This window comes from Plecotus auritus, assembly GCF_963455305.1.
Source record: "Plecotus auritus genome assembly, chromosome: 3".
Lineage (NCBI taxonomy): Eukaryota > Metazoa > Chordata > Mammalia > Chiroptera > Vespertilionidae > Plecotus > Plecotus auritus.
In genome coordinates this window covers 32,759,620-32,776,643 of record NC_137772.1, presented here as the reverse complement: position 1 = coordinate 32,776,643, position 17,024 = coordinate 32,759,620, and the positions used below count along the sequence as shown (strand labels likewise).

Genomic DNA, 17,024 nt, shown 5'->3' with positions numbered 1-17,024 from the left:
TTTCAAGCATCTTTTTCTGAAATCACATTAAGACAACCTTATATTGTTACCATTTGATCACAAATGAAAAACAGGCAACAACTTTTACATGTCAGTACATGCCCTTCTTCCACTCAAAAATCCTAAGTGTGGAGTAGGCAGCATTCAAATATTAGCTGCAATGAAAAACCGAAATGAAAAACCGAACTGCCATACAGGATGATCAACTTAATGAAACCCCCATACTTGTCATATTTGAGAAAAAAATGAGAATGAGAAGCATTTGTAGAGGTGAAGATCATTTAAAGTACACAAACAATTAGTCCGGTCATAGAGCTGATGTATAACCTCGTGTATTTTTATTTTTAGATCTGAACAATGAATGGCAAATAATGACCATTATATATGATAAGTAGAAACAAAACCTCACGTGAAAAAGAAAACTTGGCACCAAAACTCAAGATGTAAAATAAGAGAAGAAAAAGAAACTCCATCAATATACTCACGTGTGGTGCTAGAAAATGTAATACGATGCACAGCAGTTGACATGCGTTATCTTACAGATGCAGCCTACATTGACAAGTTAGTTACATAACAAAGCATTCTAGCCACAGATGTGTGGTATAGCTGCCCTCACCACTAGAATCTACCCAATGACCAAAAAGCAGCAACTTAAGACTTTGGCCACTTTATGCAGCTGATATATAAAAAGCAAAGTAGAAATTAAGAACAAAATTATTAAATCCCACCAAGTGTGATAAAATAATGATATGAGACAATTTTTAATCTATTCAGGGGAAAAAGGAAAAATTATATTATCTCCTAAGCATTATGGCATGTGATATGAAAATCTAATAATCTGGCCTGTCCTAAATTAAAAAAAAAAAAGTAACTTTAAATAAATTAATTATGTGCCCTTTGATCTTAAAATAGAAAAAGGCATTTTATTTGCTAGAACTACACTTTACCACATGAGCATTATACAAAACAAGTAAAATAGGTCTAAATATCATAATTTGGGGGAATCAAACTATTATTTGTTGGTAGACTAAAACTTAAAACTATAAAAATGTGCAGAAAAAATATCAAAAAAGCAATTTACAATTTACTTATTGGTAAAACTGACATTTTATCTAGATGTTACAATTAAATAACCCCACATATAATTACAATAAATAATGATTACTGTGCTCTATCTCCAGGCCAAAGACTTATACTTTTAAGAATCGCTTTTGGCTAGGTGGCTCAGGCTAAATATTTCTTCTATAAAATATCTGAAAGTTCAGTCAAGGGAAATCACCATAATGCAGGGTCTCGAGGGAGTGGCTCTTATACTGAAAAACAGACTGGCACTTGAGGTCATGCTCAGTCACACTTGGTGGAAAAGAGACACTCGAGGGTCCTGTAACCAAGGACAGAATTGTAAATAAAATGATCTCATTTTAAAAAGACACCTATTAAAAGGACATAGCAATAGATATTTATTGGCTTAAAGGATTAAGCTATCCATTAAAATGAATAAAACTAACATTTTAGTAATAAAATGTTCAGGACCAATTAAAATTGTTTCAAAAATAAGTCATTAAAAAGATCAACCTGTAATTATTATTTCAATAAGTGACAATTAAGCAATCTAATCAATTATTTTATATGACTCTGTAGCTTATAACCAAAGCTTGTTATTAAAGATAAGTTTTTAATCTAAATACAGCTAAGAAAACTGCATATATATCTTTGCTTTTAAAGTAATCCATTGAGAATTACCTCAATGTTTTTAACATTGTATAATATGTATTTAATTGTTTTTACATTACCTTAAGTTATAACTACATATGAAATCACAAGGCACCCTGAAACGTAACAGTTAAAATGCAAGTCATATTTATAAAACTAAATCACTACATAAATGACCCAAGCCCAACTAATGACTAATCTTAATACTAAATGAAACAGAAGCTAAGATACTAAAAGCCCAACGACAGCCCCTGGTATTAGACAGGTTTTGCATTTATCTATATGGTTTTGCTCTCCAGGATCTATTTTCAATATTTATTATAAGACAGAGTCAAACAATGAAGTGGAAACCAAAGGGTTAAACTAAGTTAGTTTTGTGGGTTTTATTTCTCCCCAAGTCTAAAATTTCACATTGCCAATAGAATAAAGTGGCTTGTAATTAATTTTTATGAAATATTCAAGACACTCAAGAAAAAACAAAAAAGCTGATATTATCATAGTTATTTTGGTTATTATAGCTCCATAGCTTACACTCAACATTTAAGGGTGAAAACCGCATCCATTTTGTTAATGCTGTGAACTGCAGAAGAAAAATTTTTATCATATAAATCTTTAAGAGAAAGTAAATACAAATGAATTTACTACCTAAAATAAATGTATAATGCCATGACTAGCTAATGATTTACATACAAAAATAACACTTAAAAATACACTCAAATATTTTGTTTTACCAAACTACAAATAAGCTAGTTGATGTAAACTGGGCCAAAACAAAGATATTCTAAAATGCCATCATATCAAAAGCTCAGAGAGATTTTGAACTCTTTATTGTAAATAGTTATATATTACAAGGAGTTATAAAATCATCAGAAGTTATAATAGGCTTTAAAACATAATGTTCTCACATCTGCTAAAAGATGAGGAAATAAAAATTTAGAAAAGCTAATTGTCTCCAAGATTTTTTTGAGCCAAGAGGCCTGAAAATATTTTAATCCAATCCAAGGCCTTTGTTTCCAAATTACTACTTGGCAAAGAAAAGTTTGAAGACTTGCCCATGGTGATATAATTGTTAGTGGCAAAGTCAATGATGCTAGGTCCCAAATTTAATCAGTTAACTAACTGTTGTCAACTTAACCCACACAATTTTGCTCACCAAAACCAACTGATCTAAAAAGCAAAATTATATTACTAACATTAAAAACAAAGTTCAGGACTTTGCTTGCTCTAAAAACTGTTTCTAAACACAACACCCTTAACTACATCTTGGCTGGGAAGAATAAACAAAGACACTTACTCGATGTGAGCCCCGTTAGCTACTAGGGCACTGATGCAGTCTAGGCTTCCAGAGCGAGCTGCCTTGTGAATGGGAGTCTCGCCCTCACAGTCCTGGAAAACAAAACAAAACACCACAAAAAAGGGACACACACCAATATTCAGATCCAACAAGATTTCCACATTTTAAAGTAAAATTAACATAGACCATGTACCATTTCATTCATCTTTGAAATAAAACAGTATGGTAAGCCAAATTTGAAGCACAACACAAAGAAATGGAGATGTGAAGAGAAAATAAGAGCAGCCCAGGGTACAGGCACACTTTGATCAAGAACAAAAATAATCTGTGAGGCCTGTACAGCAGTGATAGCATGTACATTATAGATCAGTGGTTCCCAATGTGGGCGCACACTCCACAGGGGGGCAATTCGAGAATGAGTTATCAACAGTGAATTTTTTGCATTTTTATGGTTCTAGGGGCCTCATATACAATATATAAACATATGTTGTAACACATTTATGCATTTGTTCTATGTTTTGAAACTTTATTTGATATTTTTTCGTATCACTTCATATTATTATTTTTAAAACAATTTCTTAGTGATTTCTTCCTCAGTATTTAACTGTCCTTTCATTCTTTTATTTTTTCTTTCACGGATGTCATGTTCTTTGTAAGCTTGTTTAGACCAAGTTAATGGCCTTTTAGGCTTCCTCCATGTGAATAGTTTACTTTTTGAATAATAAGAATTATATGTCGGGGGTAGAGGGGAATCAGGATTTTAGGGATGCTTAGGGGGGGCATGGCCAAAAAAAGGTTGGGCCAAGAAATAGCACCAATATCTAACATCTAGTCTAGTTTACCCATATCTACCACAAGGCTAGCTTGATTCAAGACATCACCAGTTTCTCCTTTGGATATTTTTTTGCCTTGAACTTGAATTTGGACTACACTGTAGAGCAGCGGTCGCCAACCTTTCGGACCTCGCGGACCACCAGTTGGCGACCGCTGCTGTAGAGAACATGGTTGAGGTTAAAGAGTCAAGAAATGATGGGAAGCGAGAACACAAGTGTCAAACATAGCCAACTAGTATAGAACTCAGGCTGTTTGTGATGAGCAAATCTGTTCAAGGACTTTTAGAAAGGCTGTGTTAGAATCAGATTTATGCTTCAGAAAACAATGCTGGAAGAGGTAGAGGAAGTGAGCAGACTCAGAGAAACAATTCAATACTAATGTATTAATGCAAAAAAAAAAAGGATGAATTAGTTTACACTGCATGAATGGAAAAAATTTGAAGCACAACTTGATTTATAGGTTCTCATGTAAATTAGAGGTAAAGAAAGATACAGAATCAAGAGAAGTCATTTCTGCTAAAAAGACTGATAGAGGACTTTTTGACTAGGAAATTCCATGTGGCTAAGCAGCAACAGTTCCTGAATCAATAACACTTCAATGTCACTGAAAACGGAACTTGGCAGAAGACTACCATAGTTAAGGGATAAAGATATAAAGCAGGAGTGGGGCAACTTTACAGTGTCTGATACAGTACTTAGAAAATAGCTCATTCATAAATACAGTCAATATTTGAGCTCCTCACCAATGCATATTAAATTACAGGGGGAAAAACTAAGGTGAAGGCTAAAATAAAATAAAAAAGTGGTACATTATTTTACAGAAAAATGTAATATGAAAGGCCTGGCAGTTTAGTGGAGGAAAAAGCATGTACATTTATTTTAAAATATGCTCAAAAGTGATATAAAGTACTATACAGAATAATCCCATTTTTCAAGAAACACAGAAAACCATGTGGTTCTATAAGGAACTAACAACTGAACTCAGATTTTTTAAAAACAGAAACATACCCCTGTCCTCCCCCAAAATGGGTAACGGTGGGAGGGGTACATAATAAGGACAAATAAAAATGTCAGATGGGTATTGCCAGAAAAAGTAGAACTGAGATTTAGATGAGGTTTTGCAAAAAACAAACAACCAGAACAAAAAACCCCACAAAGCAAAACAACAACAAAAACCCTCAGGGAAAATAAAGTTTTGTTTTAAGAAAGCTACCTTTGGAACAAGAAGAAAAGGATTTTTGCTACTATTTCCAGAAGATGGTGGGAGAGTAACAGATGATGAGAGCAAAACTACCTGTTCTGTGTTACACAGGAGAACATCATTAAACTGGGAAGAGCAGAATAAATACACTTAAAGAAAACTGTAGCCAAGAGAGTAAGAGTAGAGAGCCATTTGAAGGTTACATTTCAGACCAGTCACATTTCAAAAATACCAAATAGTTGATAGTGTGATTCTGGGAGTATTGTTGGCAAACTCTTGAGTAATAAAGGAAGAAAGCAGGAGAGGTTACTAGAAATCTGAAGACAGACAAGTCACCTTGAATTTTAATAAGGAAAAATCTTATTTCTAATCTAGGTACAAGAAACTATGGAAGCAACATCAAATGCCAGCAAATTCTAGAAGGGGTATTAAAGAGATGACTTGCAAACACAAAAAATGGCACCCAGGGATAGTCATGACAGACCAGCGATTTTTAACCCCTGTGTTGCAATAAGTTTTAAAACATGCAATACCTATTTAGTCAGGGGGCACTGACCTCTTTTCCCTTAGATTGTAAACAAACAAACAAACAAACAAACAAAAACAGCCATCAGTGCAAATTAATCACAATTATACCTTTTTTGGGTCAGATTGGCAAAAAAAATTTTTGGTGTGCCGCAGAATTTTAGCAATTAAGTTTGTGTGCCATGAGATGAAAAAGGTTGAAAATCGCCGCTATAGACTTACAAAAATAAATCACTTGAAAACTAACTTCACTTCCTTTGTGTAAACTTAGAACACTGAGCCTCCAGACATTACACCTAAGTTTTGGAAACTCCATATGTTGACCTTAGAGATGGCAGAAGATATTATCTACTAATCTTGAGAAAATGGCTAGTCATTAACATGCCAAAAGATCAGAACAAGAAGATGGGTTAAAACTAACAAAATGTCAAGAAATACTATGCTAGGTTCAAAAAAGTTACACACACACAAACAAATAAAAGCCTAAGAAAAAACTGGATCTGGCTTTATAATAGTTTATCTGGAAAATGAGGAAAACTCTCTACCTCAAGATGGATCAACAGTGTGTTGGGGAAGCCAACAAAAGGGCTACTGGGACCTCAGGGTCACTGGGTGCCTGTCATAGCAGTCCCACTGTTACCTAACAGAGCAAGACAACATCTGAGATTCAGAACGAAGTTCAGCACCAGACCACAGCCAACTGAGATACTATCAGGAGCAATGCCAGATGCTTAAGAAATCCAAGTGGCACCCTTGACATGGGAGGACTTGGGGATATTGAGCCACGTGAACAATTAAGACAAGCGAGGGTTGTAAGGAGAGAGTGGGATTTGGGGACTCTGGCCTTGGGAGCAAAGTTTAGGAGAGAGTTCCACACAGTGCTAACGAGAGCAGCTCAGAGGAGGGGCGGGGGGCACAAACTTTTTACTTATGGAAAATACTGAGCTGCTAAAAACTTTATATGAAAAGGGGGATTACTTTATAAAGGTCTGAAAAGTAGCGTTAGACAATTTCTTTAGCTGTAAATTAGATTCTATATAACACTTTAATGAAAATTAACATGTAGAATATTCTTTTCTTAAATTCCATATTAATATTAAACATTAATTATTGCCATTTATGGACTGTCCATATTTTATTGGTAAAAAGGTTGAGCCGCAGACCAAGAAAATTACTTGCCCAAGGCCAGAGAGATGAGGAAGCAGTGTGTGGAATCAAGGCCCAGTGCCCTTCCTACTGGGATAAAGGGGGAGGAGAGGAGAATGCAGGACCAGGAATGAGACAAGTGGAGACAGGAAATGCCTATAGCAATAATAGCATACAGTTGTCAACCTGTAACTCCTGAGTAGGTGGATAAAAGTAACAAAGTCGTCTGGCCAGTGTGGCTCAGTAGTTGAGCATTAACCCACACACCAGGTTACTGGTTTGATTCCCTTTGAGGCCCATGCCCAAGTTTCAGTTCCATGCCCAGTGGGAGCATGCAGGAAGCAGCCAATCCATGTTGTTTGATGATGTTTCTCTCTCATGGATATTTTTTTTCTCTCTCTCTCCCTTCCTCTCTATCTAAAATTAATAAAAATGTATTTTAAAAATTCTTTAAAAAAGTAACAAAGTGGCAGAGAAGTCTGTATATATAAAGGCATCCTGTGTGGAGATATAAGTTCCAGTTGAGTAACAGAAACAGGTCTAAAATCCAGGACTCTCCCTTTCCTTTCCCACCAATCCTTGTGTTAAATCACTGCTAAAACACTTTTCCTCAATTACTTGTTTTGTAGGTGGGTATCTGCGTTATCTTTAGGATAGAGGCTTGCAACTACTTTATTTCTGGCTACCATCAAGGGATGAATCTTAGGAAAAGACAAGAAAGCAGAAGAGAGGAAGTAAAAGTTACTTTGCACACAGTAGACCCTTGATGATTATTAGTAGTACACCTAAGTTTTAGAAACTCCTTATGTTGACCTTAGAGATGGTAGAGATGTTATCTTCTATTTTGAGAAAATGGCTAGTCATTAACATGTCAAAAGATTAAAACCAGGAAAAGAACATGAAAATAGGATAAAGGAGAAGAAAAAAAACCCATGGCACAAGTTCCTTAGACCAGTGGTCGGCAAACTCATTAGTGAACAGAGCCAAATATCAACAGTACAACGATTGAAATTTCTTTTGAGACTCAAATTTTTTAAATTGAAACTTCTAACGCCACTTCTTCAAAATAGACTCGCCCAGGCCGTGGTATTTTGTGGAAGAGCCACACAAGGGGCCAAAGAGCCGCATGTGGCTCACGAGCCGCAGTTTGCCGACCACTGCCTTACCAAATCCAACCTGGGGCAGGTGCTAAGACTGGGGATGCTCCAGTCAGACTATCTATGGAGTCTTTTACAACTACAAGCCTGTTCAAGAGAGTTCCCAATAAGCTAGGCACTCTTCTTATGGGTTCACCCTCTCCCCCACTCATGTGAATAGAATACTGAAAACACACCATTAAAAAACTGGCATTCTTATGTTTATGTTTGTATGCTTAAATACAAAATCTTTGCATTTGGTGTCCAGAAGTCACTTCCTAGTGACTACTTATGTCCGTCGTGATCACCCCCAACTTGTATCTGAAGCAACATTAACTCACATTGGTCATTCTGCTAAGGCTAACTTAATTACAGATACATTTAATAGCCATTCTTTTGCTAGTATGAATATGTTTTCATAATCATCAGGGGGAACAAGGCTAAGGCAGCTGTGAGCAGGGATGCCAGGAAAGCTGGGCTTAAGGCCAGACTCCTTCAGTCACAGCTGTAACCTTGGGCAAATCACTTTGGGTCACCATGGATCACAGTAAATCATGTAACAGGTGAGAGTACTCTATAAACAGAAAGCATTGCTATGTGAAATGCCTATTATCCAAAAGTAATTCAATAAACATAAATTCCAATTAGCCCACAGGTAAAAATATCAAACTCTAATTAAGGCCTCAATTTAAAACTCAACACCATGTAATTATAACTGGAAAAAGAAAACAAAACAAATTCCCTTACCGGTTTGTTAATGCTGGCTCCTGCTTGAATCAACCAGATCAGGCACTGAGGATGTCCTCCAAAAGCAGCAATGTGAGCTGGGGTCTGTGCATAACGTGTAGTGGAAACATCAAGTGTGGCTCCAGCTCTCACCAACTGCATTAAGCACTCCAACTTCGAAAACAGCAGGAGAAATGAAACATGCATAAATGTTGGTGTACTATAAAATATTACACAAATAATCTAATTCTACAATGGCGATTAAGTGGCATTTGTTGCCAATTTTTTTTTTCCTATTTAAGGGAAGAAAGTAAGTCGTTCCTTCCCAATGCTATAGAAATTTTAAAAGGCATTAAAAAACAAAACATTTTTCTTTATAAAAAAATTGGCACATAAGCCCGGCTGGCATGGATCAATGGTTGAGCACTGACCTATGAACCAGGAGTCATGGTTCGATTCTGTGTCAGGGCATATGCCTGGGATGCAGGCTCAATCCCCAGTAGGGGGTGTGCAGGAGGGAGCCAATCAATGATTCTCTCTCATCACTGATGTTTCTATTTCTCTTCCTTAAAAAAATAAAAATAAATTGGCACATAGAAATATAAAGTAAAAAAGACTGACACTACACAAATTTAAGTATTTTGTTTTCCCTACAGTTGGAAAAGACAAATAAGAAAAGATTAGCTTGCATTATTCCGACTCCTATCAAAACTAGGTTTTGCCACTTTCATACACTATTCTAAAGAATAAAAATGTTAAAGTGATTGGTAGGTATAAAAAAGGTTTGTGTAGCCATGGTAAACTCTCCATAGTCAAAGGCTGTTTTCTGCAGTCTGCACAACTGTACACCTTTATACAATGCAGCATTTGATGAGTACTCAATTGAGGTCCACCCTTCAGATTATTTTCTCAGGGAAAAGATGTGTAGAGTAAGTGAGAGGGTAGGACTTAAGTCTTTCCAAACTGATTGTATAGGGCAGTTGTCAGCAAACCGCGGCTCGCGAGCCACATGCGGCTCGCGAGCCGTAGTTTGCCGCTCTGTTGACTAATGAGTTTGCTGACCACTGGACTAGACTAAATGTTACCGTGTAGTTGGAAGCTGTGAGGATTAGGCAATTGTGGCATATTGTGTGCAAAGAGGTAAAGGGTAGTATATGATAGTGGTTGGCAAACTCATTAGTCAACAGAGCGGCGCGAGCCGCGGTTTGCCGACCACTGGTATAGGGAAAAAAAACCTTAGAACAATGCAGAAAAGGGATGGAGCACCGCTGAGCTCTGCACCTAGCAGATTACTAAAAGGAACACAGGAGTCAAGATAAGACTTTGCAGCCTGGTTACATATTATACTAGCCTCTGGGTAAATAACTCATCCCACTCAACATACATTGAACAAATGCCTACCACGTGCCAAGCACTGTCCAAGAAGGCCTGTTGTTCTCAAGGACTTACACTCTTCCACCTGGTGTGTCCTCAGATGCTGGACTCCAGACTGTTCTGCTTCCGTTCATGAAGCACCATGCACAATTAGTAATAAAGCTCTAACTGCCAAAATTCTTTCTCTTCCAGAGAATAGACCTCAAATGAAGAACAAATAGCTACGTTCCCATCTCACCCCATGTCTCTTATCCTCTTTCAGCAATTTAAGCCTTTCTTTGCAAAGGACAGATGACCGAAATCAGTATTTTTGTGAGATGAACTCTCTCAGTTGAAAGTACACTAATTTAAAACATGCTCTCTGTCTTCAAGGAACTTGAATCTGGGAGTGGTTGCTGATAAAGAGACAATTTTGAAATATTGTTACATACTGCCTTTATTAATGTACTGAGTAAAAAGAAAAGTGCCAATACTAGTGATAAAATGAACAGCTGTTAAATCCAACAAAAATGAAACAAGGATAAAAAATTACTTGGATGCCCTAACCGGTTTGGCTCAGTGGATAGAGTGTTGGCTTGCGGACTGAAGGGTCCCAGGTTCGATTCCGGTCAAGGGCATGTACATTGGTTGTGGGCACATCCCCAGTAGGGGGTGTTGCAGGAGGCAGCTGATCGATGTGTCCCTCTCATCGATGTTTCTAACTCTCTATCCCTCTCCCTTTCTCTCTGTAAAAAATCAATAAAATATATTTTTTAAAAAATTACTTGGTATTCCAAAAGCAGTTAATCTTAATATCAATTGAGAGCTCCCTGGACTTAAAACTGTACCTATTAGTTCAATTTAGGAAACTGGGTTTGGAATCCTGGAAAAATACTGTTCAATAAGACAGCTTGTAAAAAGCAAGGTATAATTATAAATTTTAAATGTTAAGTGCTCTGGGAACAAATAAGCCTCATAAAAGGTTAGGAAACTCGTGCACAATTGGCACATTTCTAGGAACACAAGCTTAAAAGTTGGGAATCTATGTATATAAAAGTCCAATATGCAAAGTGTCCCCTCGGGAGTTCGACGTGCGCTGACCACCAGAGGTGGAACGAAGGAAGGCTCCGGCCGGCAGCTGGGGAAGGGAGGCCCCGGTTGGCAGCCAGCAGCCTCTAGGGACCTTACCCGTGCCCGAATTTCGTGCACTGGGCCTCCAGTAGTTCATAATTATGCTAGATTGGCTCTTGCACAGGCTAAGAACAGTGTAGGCTTAAATGTATATAAAAGAATGGAAGCCGTTTTCAAGGGGCGGGGAATGTTTAGGGGGGACTGGATTGGGAACCTATAGCACTGAATCCTGGTCTAATTTCTGTCTTAACAGCTTTTTCTCAAAGACTGAATGATGCTTTCTATGGCCCTTCCGTATCGAACACTATACATTCATAATGATTAAAGACGCTGAAAACACTAGAGCAGTGGTCGGCAAACTGTGGCTCGCGAGCCACATGCGGCTCTTCAGCCCCTTGAGTGTGGCTCTTCCACAAAATACCACGGCCTGGGTGAGTCTATTTTGAAGAAGTGGCGTTAGAAGAAGTTTAAGTTTAAAAAATTTGGCTCTCAAAAGAAATTTCAATCGTTGTACTGTTGATATTTGGCTCCGTTGACTAATGAGTTTGCCCACCACTGCACTAGAGTAATTGCCTCTATTCACAATATTTGGCCTCTGAGGTTAATCTACTACTCATGTTCTATAAAAGTAAAGACTTTCAAAAAGTCAGTTTTATTAATTATCATAAAATACACCCAAGAAATTTATCATTTTAAGCATGTTAAAGCAGTTATGGCCATTAGTAATCCTTAGAGATACCTGAAGGCACCCTTGGGTTGGTAACTATTCTAAATGACCATTTTTAATGAGAGTTAAACATTCAACAGAATGTACAGGCTTGTCATACAATACTGTGTCACTTTCTACCAGGATAGGGAGGATAGGCACCAACAGGGAAGCCTTTTCAAAAAAGCTGTCCTTGCCTGTTACAAGGGTACCTTTCCCCAAAACGCAGAGGGACAAAAAATGTTGAGAACCAATGCTTTGAGAGTTTAATGTAAAAATAAACCAGAGCAAGATGCTCTCAGGAGAGAGAGAATGCCTCAGATTACTGATTGCCTTGGGAAATCTACCTTAAAGAGAGAAGGAAAGGAAAGGAAAGGAAAGAGGGTTCTATTATTTTTGTTTAAGAACTGATGTCCCCCGGGCGCTCATTGTCAGCAACTGGTACTATAGTAACACAACGTTAGAGACTGGCGCCATGGGATCTTATGGTTAATTAAGTTACTTGCCTCATCCCCACTAATCATAACTCCCTTTCATTTCTTTCAATAAAATAAACATGACTTTTCCGTTTTATGAGCGGAATCAGAAACGGCTTCCCAAAAGATACAAGTGTATTGTGAATACAGCACCAAAAAGAGCCAAGTAAAGCAATTTCACCTACTGGTAATATAAAGATGTTCAAGTCTTAAAATAAAGTAACATTTCGCATTACTCTGCATCTATTTTTGCAAAAACTTTATTTCAACCTAACCTCATAATTTCAGAGGGAAACATTTTAAAATGTCCCTGAATTTTGACATAGAAATCTTAATGTTACCTTTTTTTAAAAAATCCTCACCAGAGGTATTTTTTTCATTGATTTCTGGAGAGAGTGGAAGGAAGGGAAGAGGAGGAGGAGAGAGAGAAACTTCAATGTGACAGAGACACATTGATCGATTGCCTCCGGCATGTGCCCCTCCCAGGCTGGGGAACCTGCAACCGAGTTACTTGCCCTTGACCGGGAATCGAACCCGCGGCGTCAGTCCGTGGGCCGACGCTCTAACCTCTGAGCAAATCGGCCAGGGCTTAATCAGTTACTTTTGAAACGCACCAAAAATTTCCCTTTATGACTTCTTCTCTGATCATATAACCCCATTTACTGCACAGAAGGGGAAAACGTTATCTAATCTTTAAAAACTTTAAAGTACCACTCTGTTCTCAAATTATCACAGGAAGATCATTTTGCCTAATTTAACACCTTACCTTTACAGTAATTTTCACGGGAGATAGAACAACCATCATTGATTTTACTAAACCCGGGCAAGCTAAGAGGCTCCGAAGCATATGGACAACGTTCTACACAAAATTCCCTAAAACAGATTTGTTTAAAGTATCACCACTTATTTTACACAACGGTCTGGTGACTTTACAATTCAATCAGGTTATTCCACTACCGAAATCACCTGAAATACAACCTTCAGCTAACAGAGATGTCCCCAGATAACTCGTTACACGCTGGTTCCAGCGGGACCAGGGCGCAGAACCCAGCCGCGGGGCATGGGAGAGGGGAGGGGGCGCCCTAAGTAGTGCTGGGCAGGGGTTCCGACAAACACGGACGATACTCGGCGCCCCTCGGTATTGAAGAAGGGGAACCCGGCCCACCAATCCTCCGAGTTTCGCGCGGCTTCGCTGCCGACGCCTGTAGTTCTCCCCTGGGTCAGAGCGGGAGAGAGGAGACGTCCAGGGCCCGCAGCACACAGCGCTCGGGCACCGGCCGCCCCGCATTTTTCCCCAAAGGCACCGGACTCCGGCAGCTCGCGCGTTCCCACCAGGGCCTCGTCCATCACCCAACAGGGCCAGCTGCGAGAAGCTCCGGCCTCCAACACAGGCGACCGGGGGTGGGCCTGAACCGCCCTCCCGACCGCAGGCACTCATCCTTTTGGCCAGGGGCGGCGCCTCCGGGAAGCCGGCGCCTCCGGGAGGCCGCCCCCGTTTGAAACTAGCGCGGCCGCACCAGCGCCCCAGGCCCCTCGGGGCGCCTCCGGGCCCTCTTCCGCCCGCGTCCCTAGGGGCGTCGTTGCGGCCGACACGCCCCTCCCCGCGCTCCCGGCACGCCTCGCGCCCCCAGCGCTCAGCCCCCATCTTCCCCGACCCCACTGGAAAGCTGCGGAAAATGGCGCCTTAAAGCGCCCGCGCCCACCTTGCCGAAGTGCGCGGCCCAGTGCACCGGTGTCCAGCCGTAGAAGGAGTCCTCGGCGGCTAAGTGAGCGCGCGGCGTCTGCTGCAGCAGCGAACAGAGCGTGGCCAGGTCTCCGTCGCGGCAGGCGCGGTGCAGCGGGAAGCGGAGCGACAGCAACTCCTCACTAGAGAAGCCCGCTTCGACGCCCGGGCACGCTCCCGCTGCCGACATGGTCAGTCGCCGAAGAGCTTGCGCTGGCGGGCCGATAGGACGTACGAGGGAGGACCTGCGAGGCCGCCGCCGCCGACCGAGCACAATGGAGCGAGTGTAGCGCTGCCGCCGCCGCAGCGTCCCGCCGGCTGCCGAGCGCAGCGCGCACGGGGGGCGGGGCCTGCGGAGGCCGGGCCCTGGCTGGCGCCGGGAAACACCAAGTCTGGAAGGAGGCCGGGAGCCGTGGGGTGGAGCCCGGCGGGGCCGGAGATGTTGCAGACGCCTGGGGCGGCAGGCTGAGAGCGGTCGGAATTTGGGGAGGGGCCGGGACTGGAGGCCGTTCCGAGGCAGCCGGGGTGGAGCCGCCGGCGATGGATGGGCCGGGAGAGGGGGCGGGGCCTGGCGCGTCCGGGGTGGGGCTGAGGCCTAGGGCTGCGAGGAGTGGGGGGGCGATGACGCCTGGAGCGCGCGGGGAGTTGCGGGGGGTGGGCGTAGAGGGGTTTAGGGGTCTGTGGTTGGTAGAGGAGCGGTGCCGAGGTTGTCCGCTGGTCCGGCTGGTCCCACGGGCTCTTGGCCGCGCCCCCTTCCCAGACCCCAGGGCCGGCAGTGTCCGGATCGTCCCGCGGGGGCGGCCCAGCCGCGGAGCCTCCGGGGAGAAGCCCGTCCCACTTAATAAAAAGCGCCAGGAGTCTCAGGTTTGGGGTTTTGAGACTCCGGAAGCGGGATTCAGGGTCCCTGGGAGGTTTCGGCCGCGTGCCCATAGTTCGCCCAGTTACTCCTTTGGGGGAGACCATTGCTGCTTAAGATCTGAGACCCAGTCCGGGAGCGGAGGTCAAGTTCCCGCGCTTTCTGCCCTAATTAGAGCGCCTGCTGGTCGTTTTCCAGAACAGACAGCAAAAATAATGAGAAAAATACTGCTACATGCAAAGAAATACAAAATTGTTTTTCAATGCCTGAGAACCATTGTTTTTTTAAAGTAGATTTTTTTCTGATAATGAGTAAAACGTGAAAATTATCAATAATTTCACTATTGAGGGTTAACCATTATTAACTTTTTAAAAAATATATTTTATTGATTTTTATACAGAGAGGAAGGGAGAGGGATAGAGAGTTTGAAACATCAATGAGAGAAAAACATTGATCAGCTGCCTCCTGCACACCCCCTCCTGGGGATGTGCCTGCAACCAAGGTACATGCCCTTGACCAGAATCAAACCCGGGACCTTTCAGTCCGCAGGCTGACCCTCCATCTACTGAGCCAAACCGGTTAGGGCCATTATTAACGTTTATGGATATTTACTTAACAGTACTTTTCTAACGATATAGTTTGTTTTGTGTATATTGCTTTTCTTTTTTTCTTTTACAGAATTTTAATAATAGTAAACTATAAGTAGGTAACCACATATCTGGGAAAATATTGATGCATAAGATACTACATTGCAGCATTAGTTAATAAAACAATAAATTAGAAACAGTGCCTAGCAAAAGGAATGACAGCTATCTCTTTATACAACAAATGTGTTGAATTCAACAATGAATGAATGAAACACATTGGGAAATGCTCTAGATAAAGTGAGAAAAAGTAGCAAGTATTTCAACTCAGTGAGCAACTACTAATGAATGGGAAATATGAATTAGATTTAGAATCTGTCTGATGTCAAGGAATTTATAATTTAGAGGCCTAGTGTACGAAATTCGTGCAGGGGGCGGGGTCCCCTCAGCCCAGCCTGCACCCTCTCCAATCTGGGACCCCTTGGGGGATGTCTGACTGCCAGTTTAGGGGGATTGGGCCTAAACTGGCAGTTGGACATCCCTCTCACAACCCGGGACTGCTGGCTCCTAACTGCACACATGCCTGCTGACCTGGTCACCCCTTGCTGCCCCCCTGCTGGCCTGGTCGCCCCCAGCTGCCCTTCTCTGCCGGCCTGGTCACCTCTAACTGCCACCCCTGCTGGCCTGGTCGCCCCTTACTGCCTCCTATGCCAGCCTGGTCACCCCCAACTGCCCCCCTCTGCTGGCCTGGCCACCCCTAACTGCCCCCCCCCCCCCCGCCAACCTGGTTGCCCCTTACTGTCCCCCCTGCCGGCCTAGTCACCCCCAACTGCCCCCCCCTCGCCATCCTGGTTGCCCTCAACTGCCCCCTCTGCCGGCCTGGTTGCCCCACGCAGCCTGCTGTTTGGTCGTCCATCTGGTTGTTTCTGTCGTGACAGACCCTGGCTTTTTATATATTAGGATTAGGTTAAGCAAGAAAGTATTTCAGGCCCAGCTGGAGAGGCTTAGTGGTTGAGCGTGGACCTATGAACCAGGAGGTCATGGTTCAATTCCCAGTCAGGGCACATGCCTGGGTTGTGGGCTTGATCCCCAGTGTGGGGCATGCAGGAGGCAGCCCATCCATGATTCTGTCTCATCATTGATATTTCTATCACTCTCCCTCTCCCTTTCTGAAATCAATAAAAATATTTTTTTTAAAAAAAGTATTTCAGTAGTTCAAGCAATACTTTTGGGTTTGGACCGAAAAAGGTAGAAATATGCTGTAAGCACATTTCAAGATTGATCTACGCATTCAATCATCTTTCTTTGTGCAATATGTTGATATTAATCAAATTATCTGTTTACAGTATACATCCTGATAATGACTCCTGAACTTCCTAGGAGAGAGACATCCCATTTTGCAAAAGGACAAAAGCATGCCTTCTTATGCATAATAAAGAGAGGGAGGGATTACACTTTCTTACCAGGCATTCTACAAATGATGAAACTGAGACACAGATAAGCTAAGGAACTTGCCCAAGGACAAAGTTCCTGCATGCCTGTGATAGAGGTTAGAATAATATCCAGACCTAGTTTCCAACCCACTGTTAAATTTTTTTAACCTTGGAATGTATTTTTAATG

At 41.7% G+C, this 17,024-nt stretch overlaps 1 protein-coding gene across 3 annotated transcripts in view; it reads right to left on the bottom strand.

Moving 5' to 3' along the window:
- Window positions 1-14,448, bottom strand: part of ANKRD10 (ankyrin repeat domain 10) — a 35,890-nt gene extending 21,442 nt beyond the window's left edge. Inside the window, exons 1-3 of one of the 3 annotated variants that reach the window (XM_080662059.1) lie at window positions 13,944-14,448; window positions 8,596-8,748; window positions 3,008-3,099 (exon numbers count right to left, since the gene is read on the bottom strand). In XM_080662059.1, coding sequence (XP_080518185.1) covers window positions 3,008-3,099; window positions 8,596-8,748; window positions 13,944-14,153 — 455 coding nt within the window. In that variant the 5' untranslated portion in view covers window positions 14,154-14,448. Of the gene's footprint in view, window positions 1-3,007; window positions 3,100-8,595; window positions 8,749-9,975; window positions 10,059-13,405; window positions 13,729-13,943 lie in introns of those variants that run through there. The other 2 variants (XM_080662057.1, XM_080662058.1) reach the window with 2 other exon arrangements.
- Window positions 14,449-17,024: the final 2,576 nt, after the last annotated feature.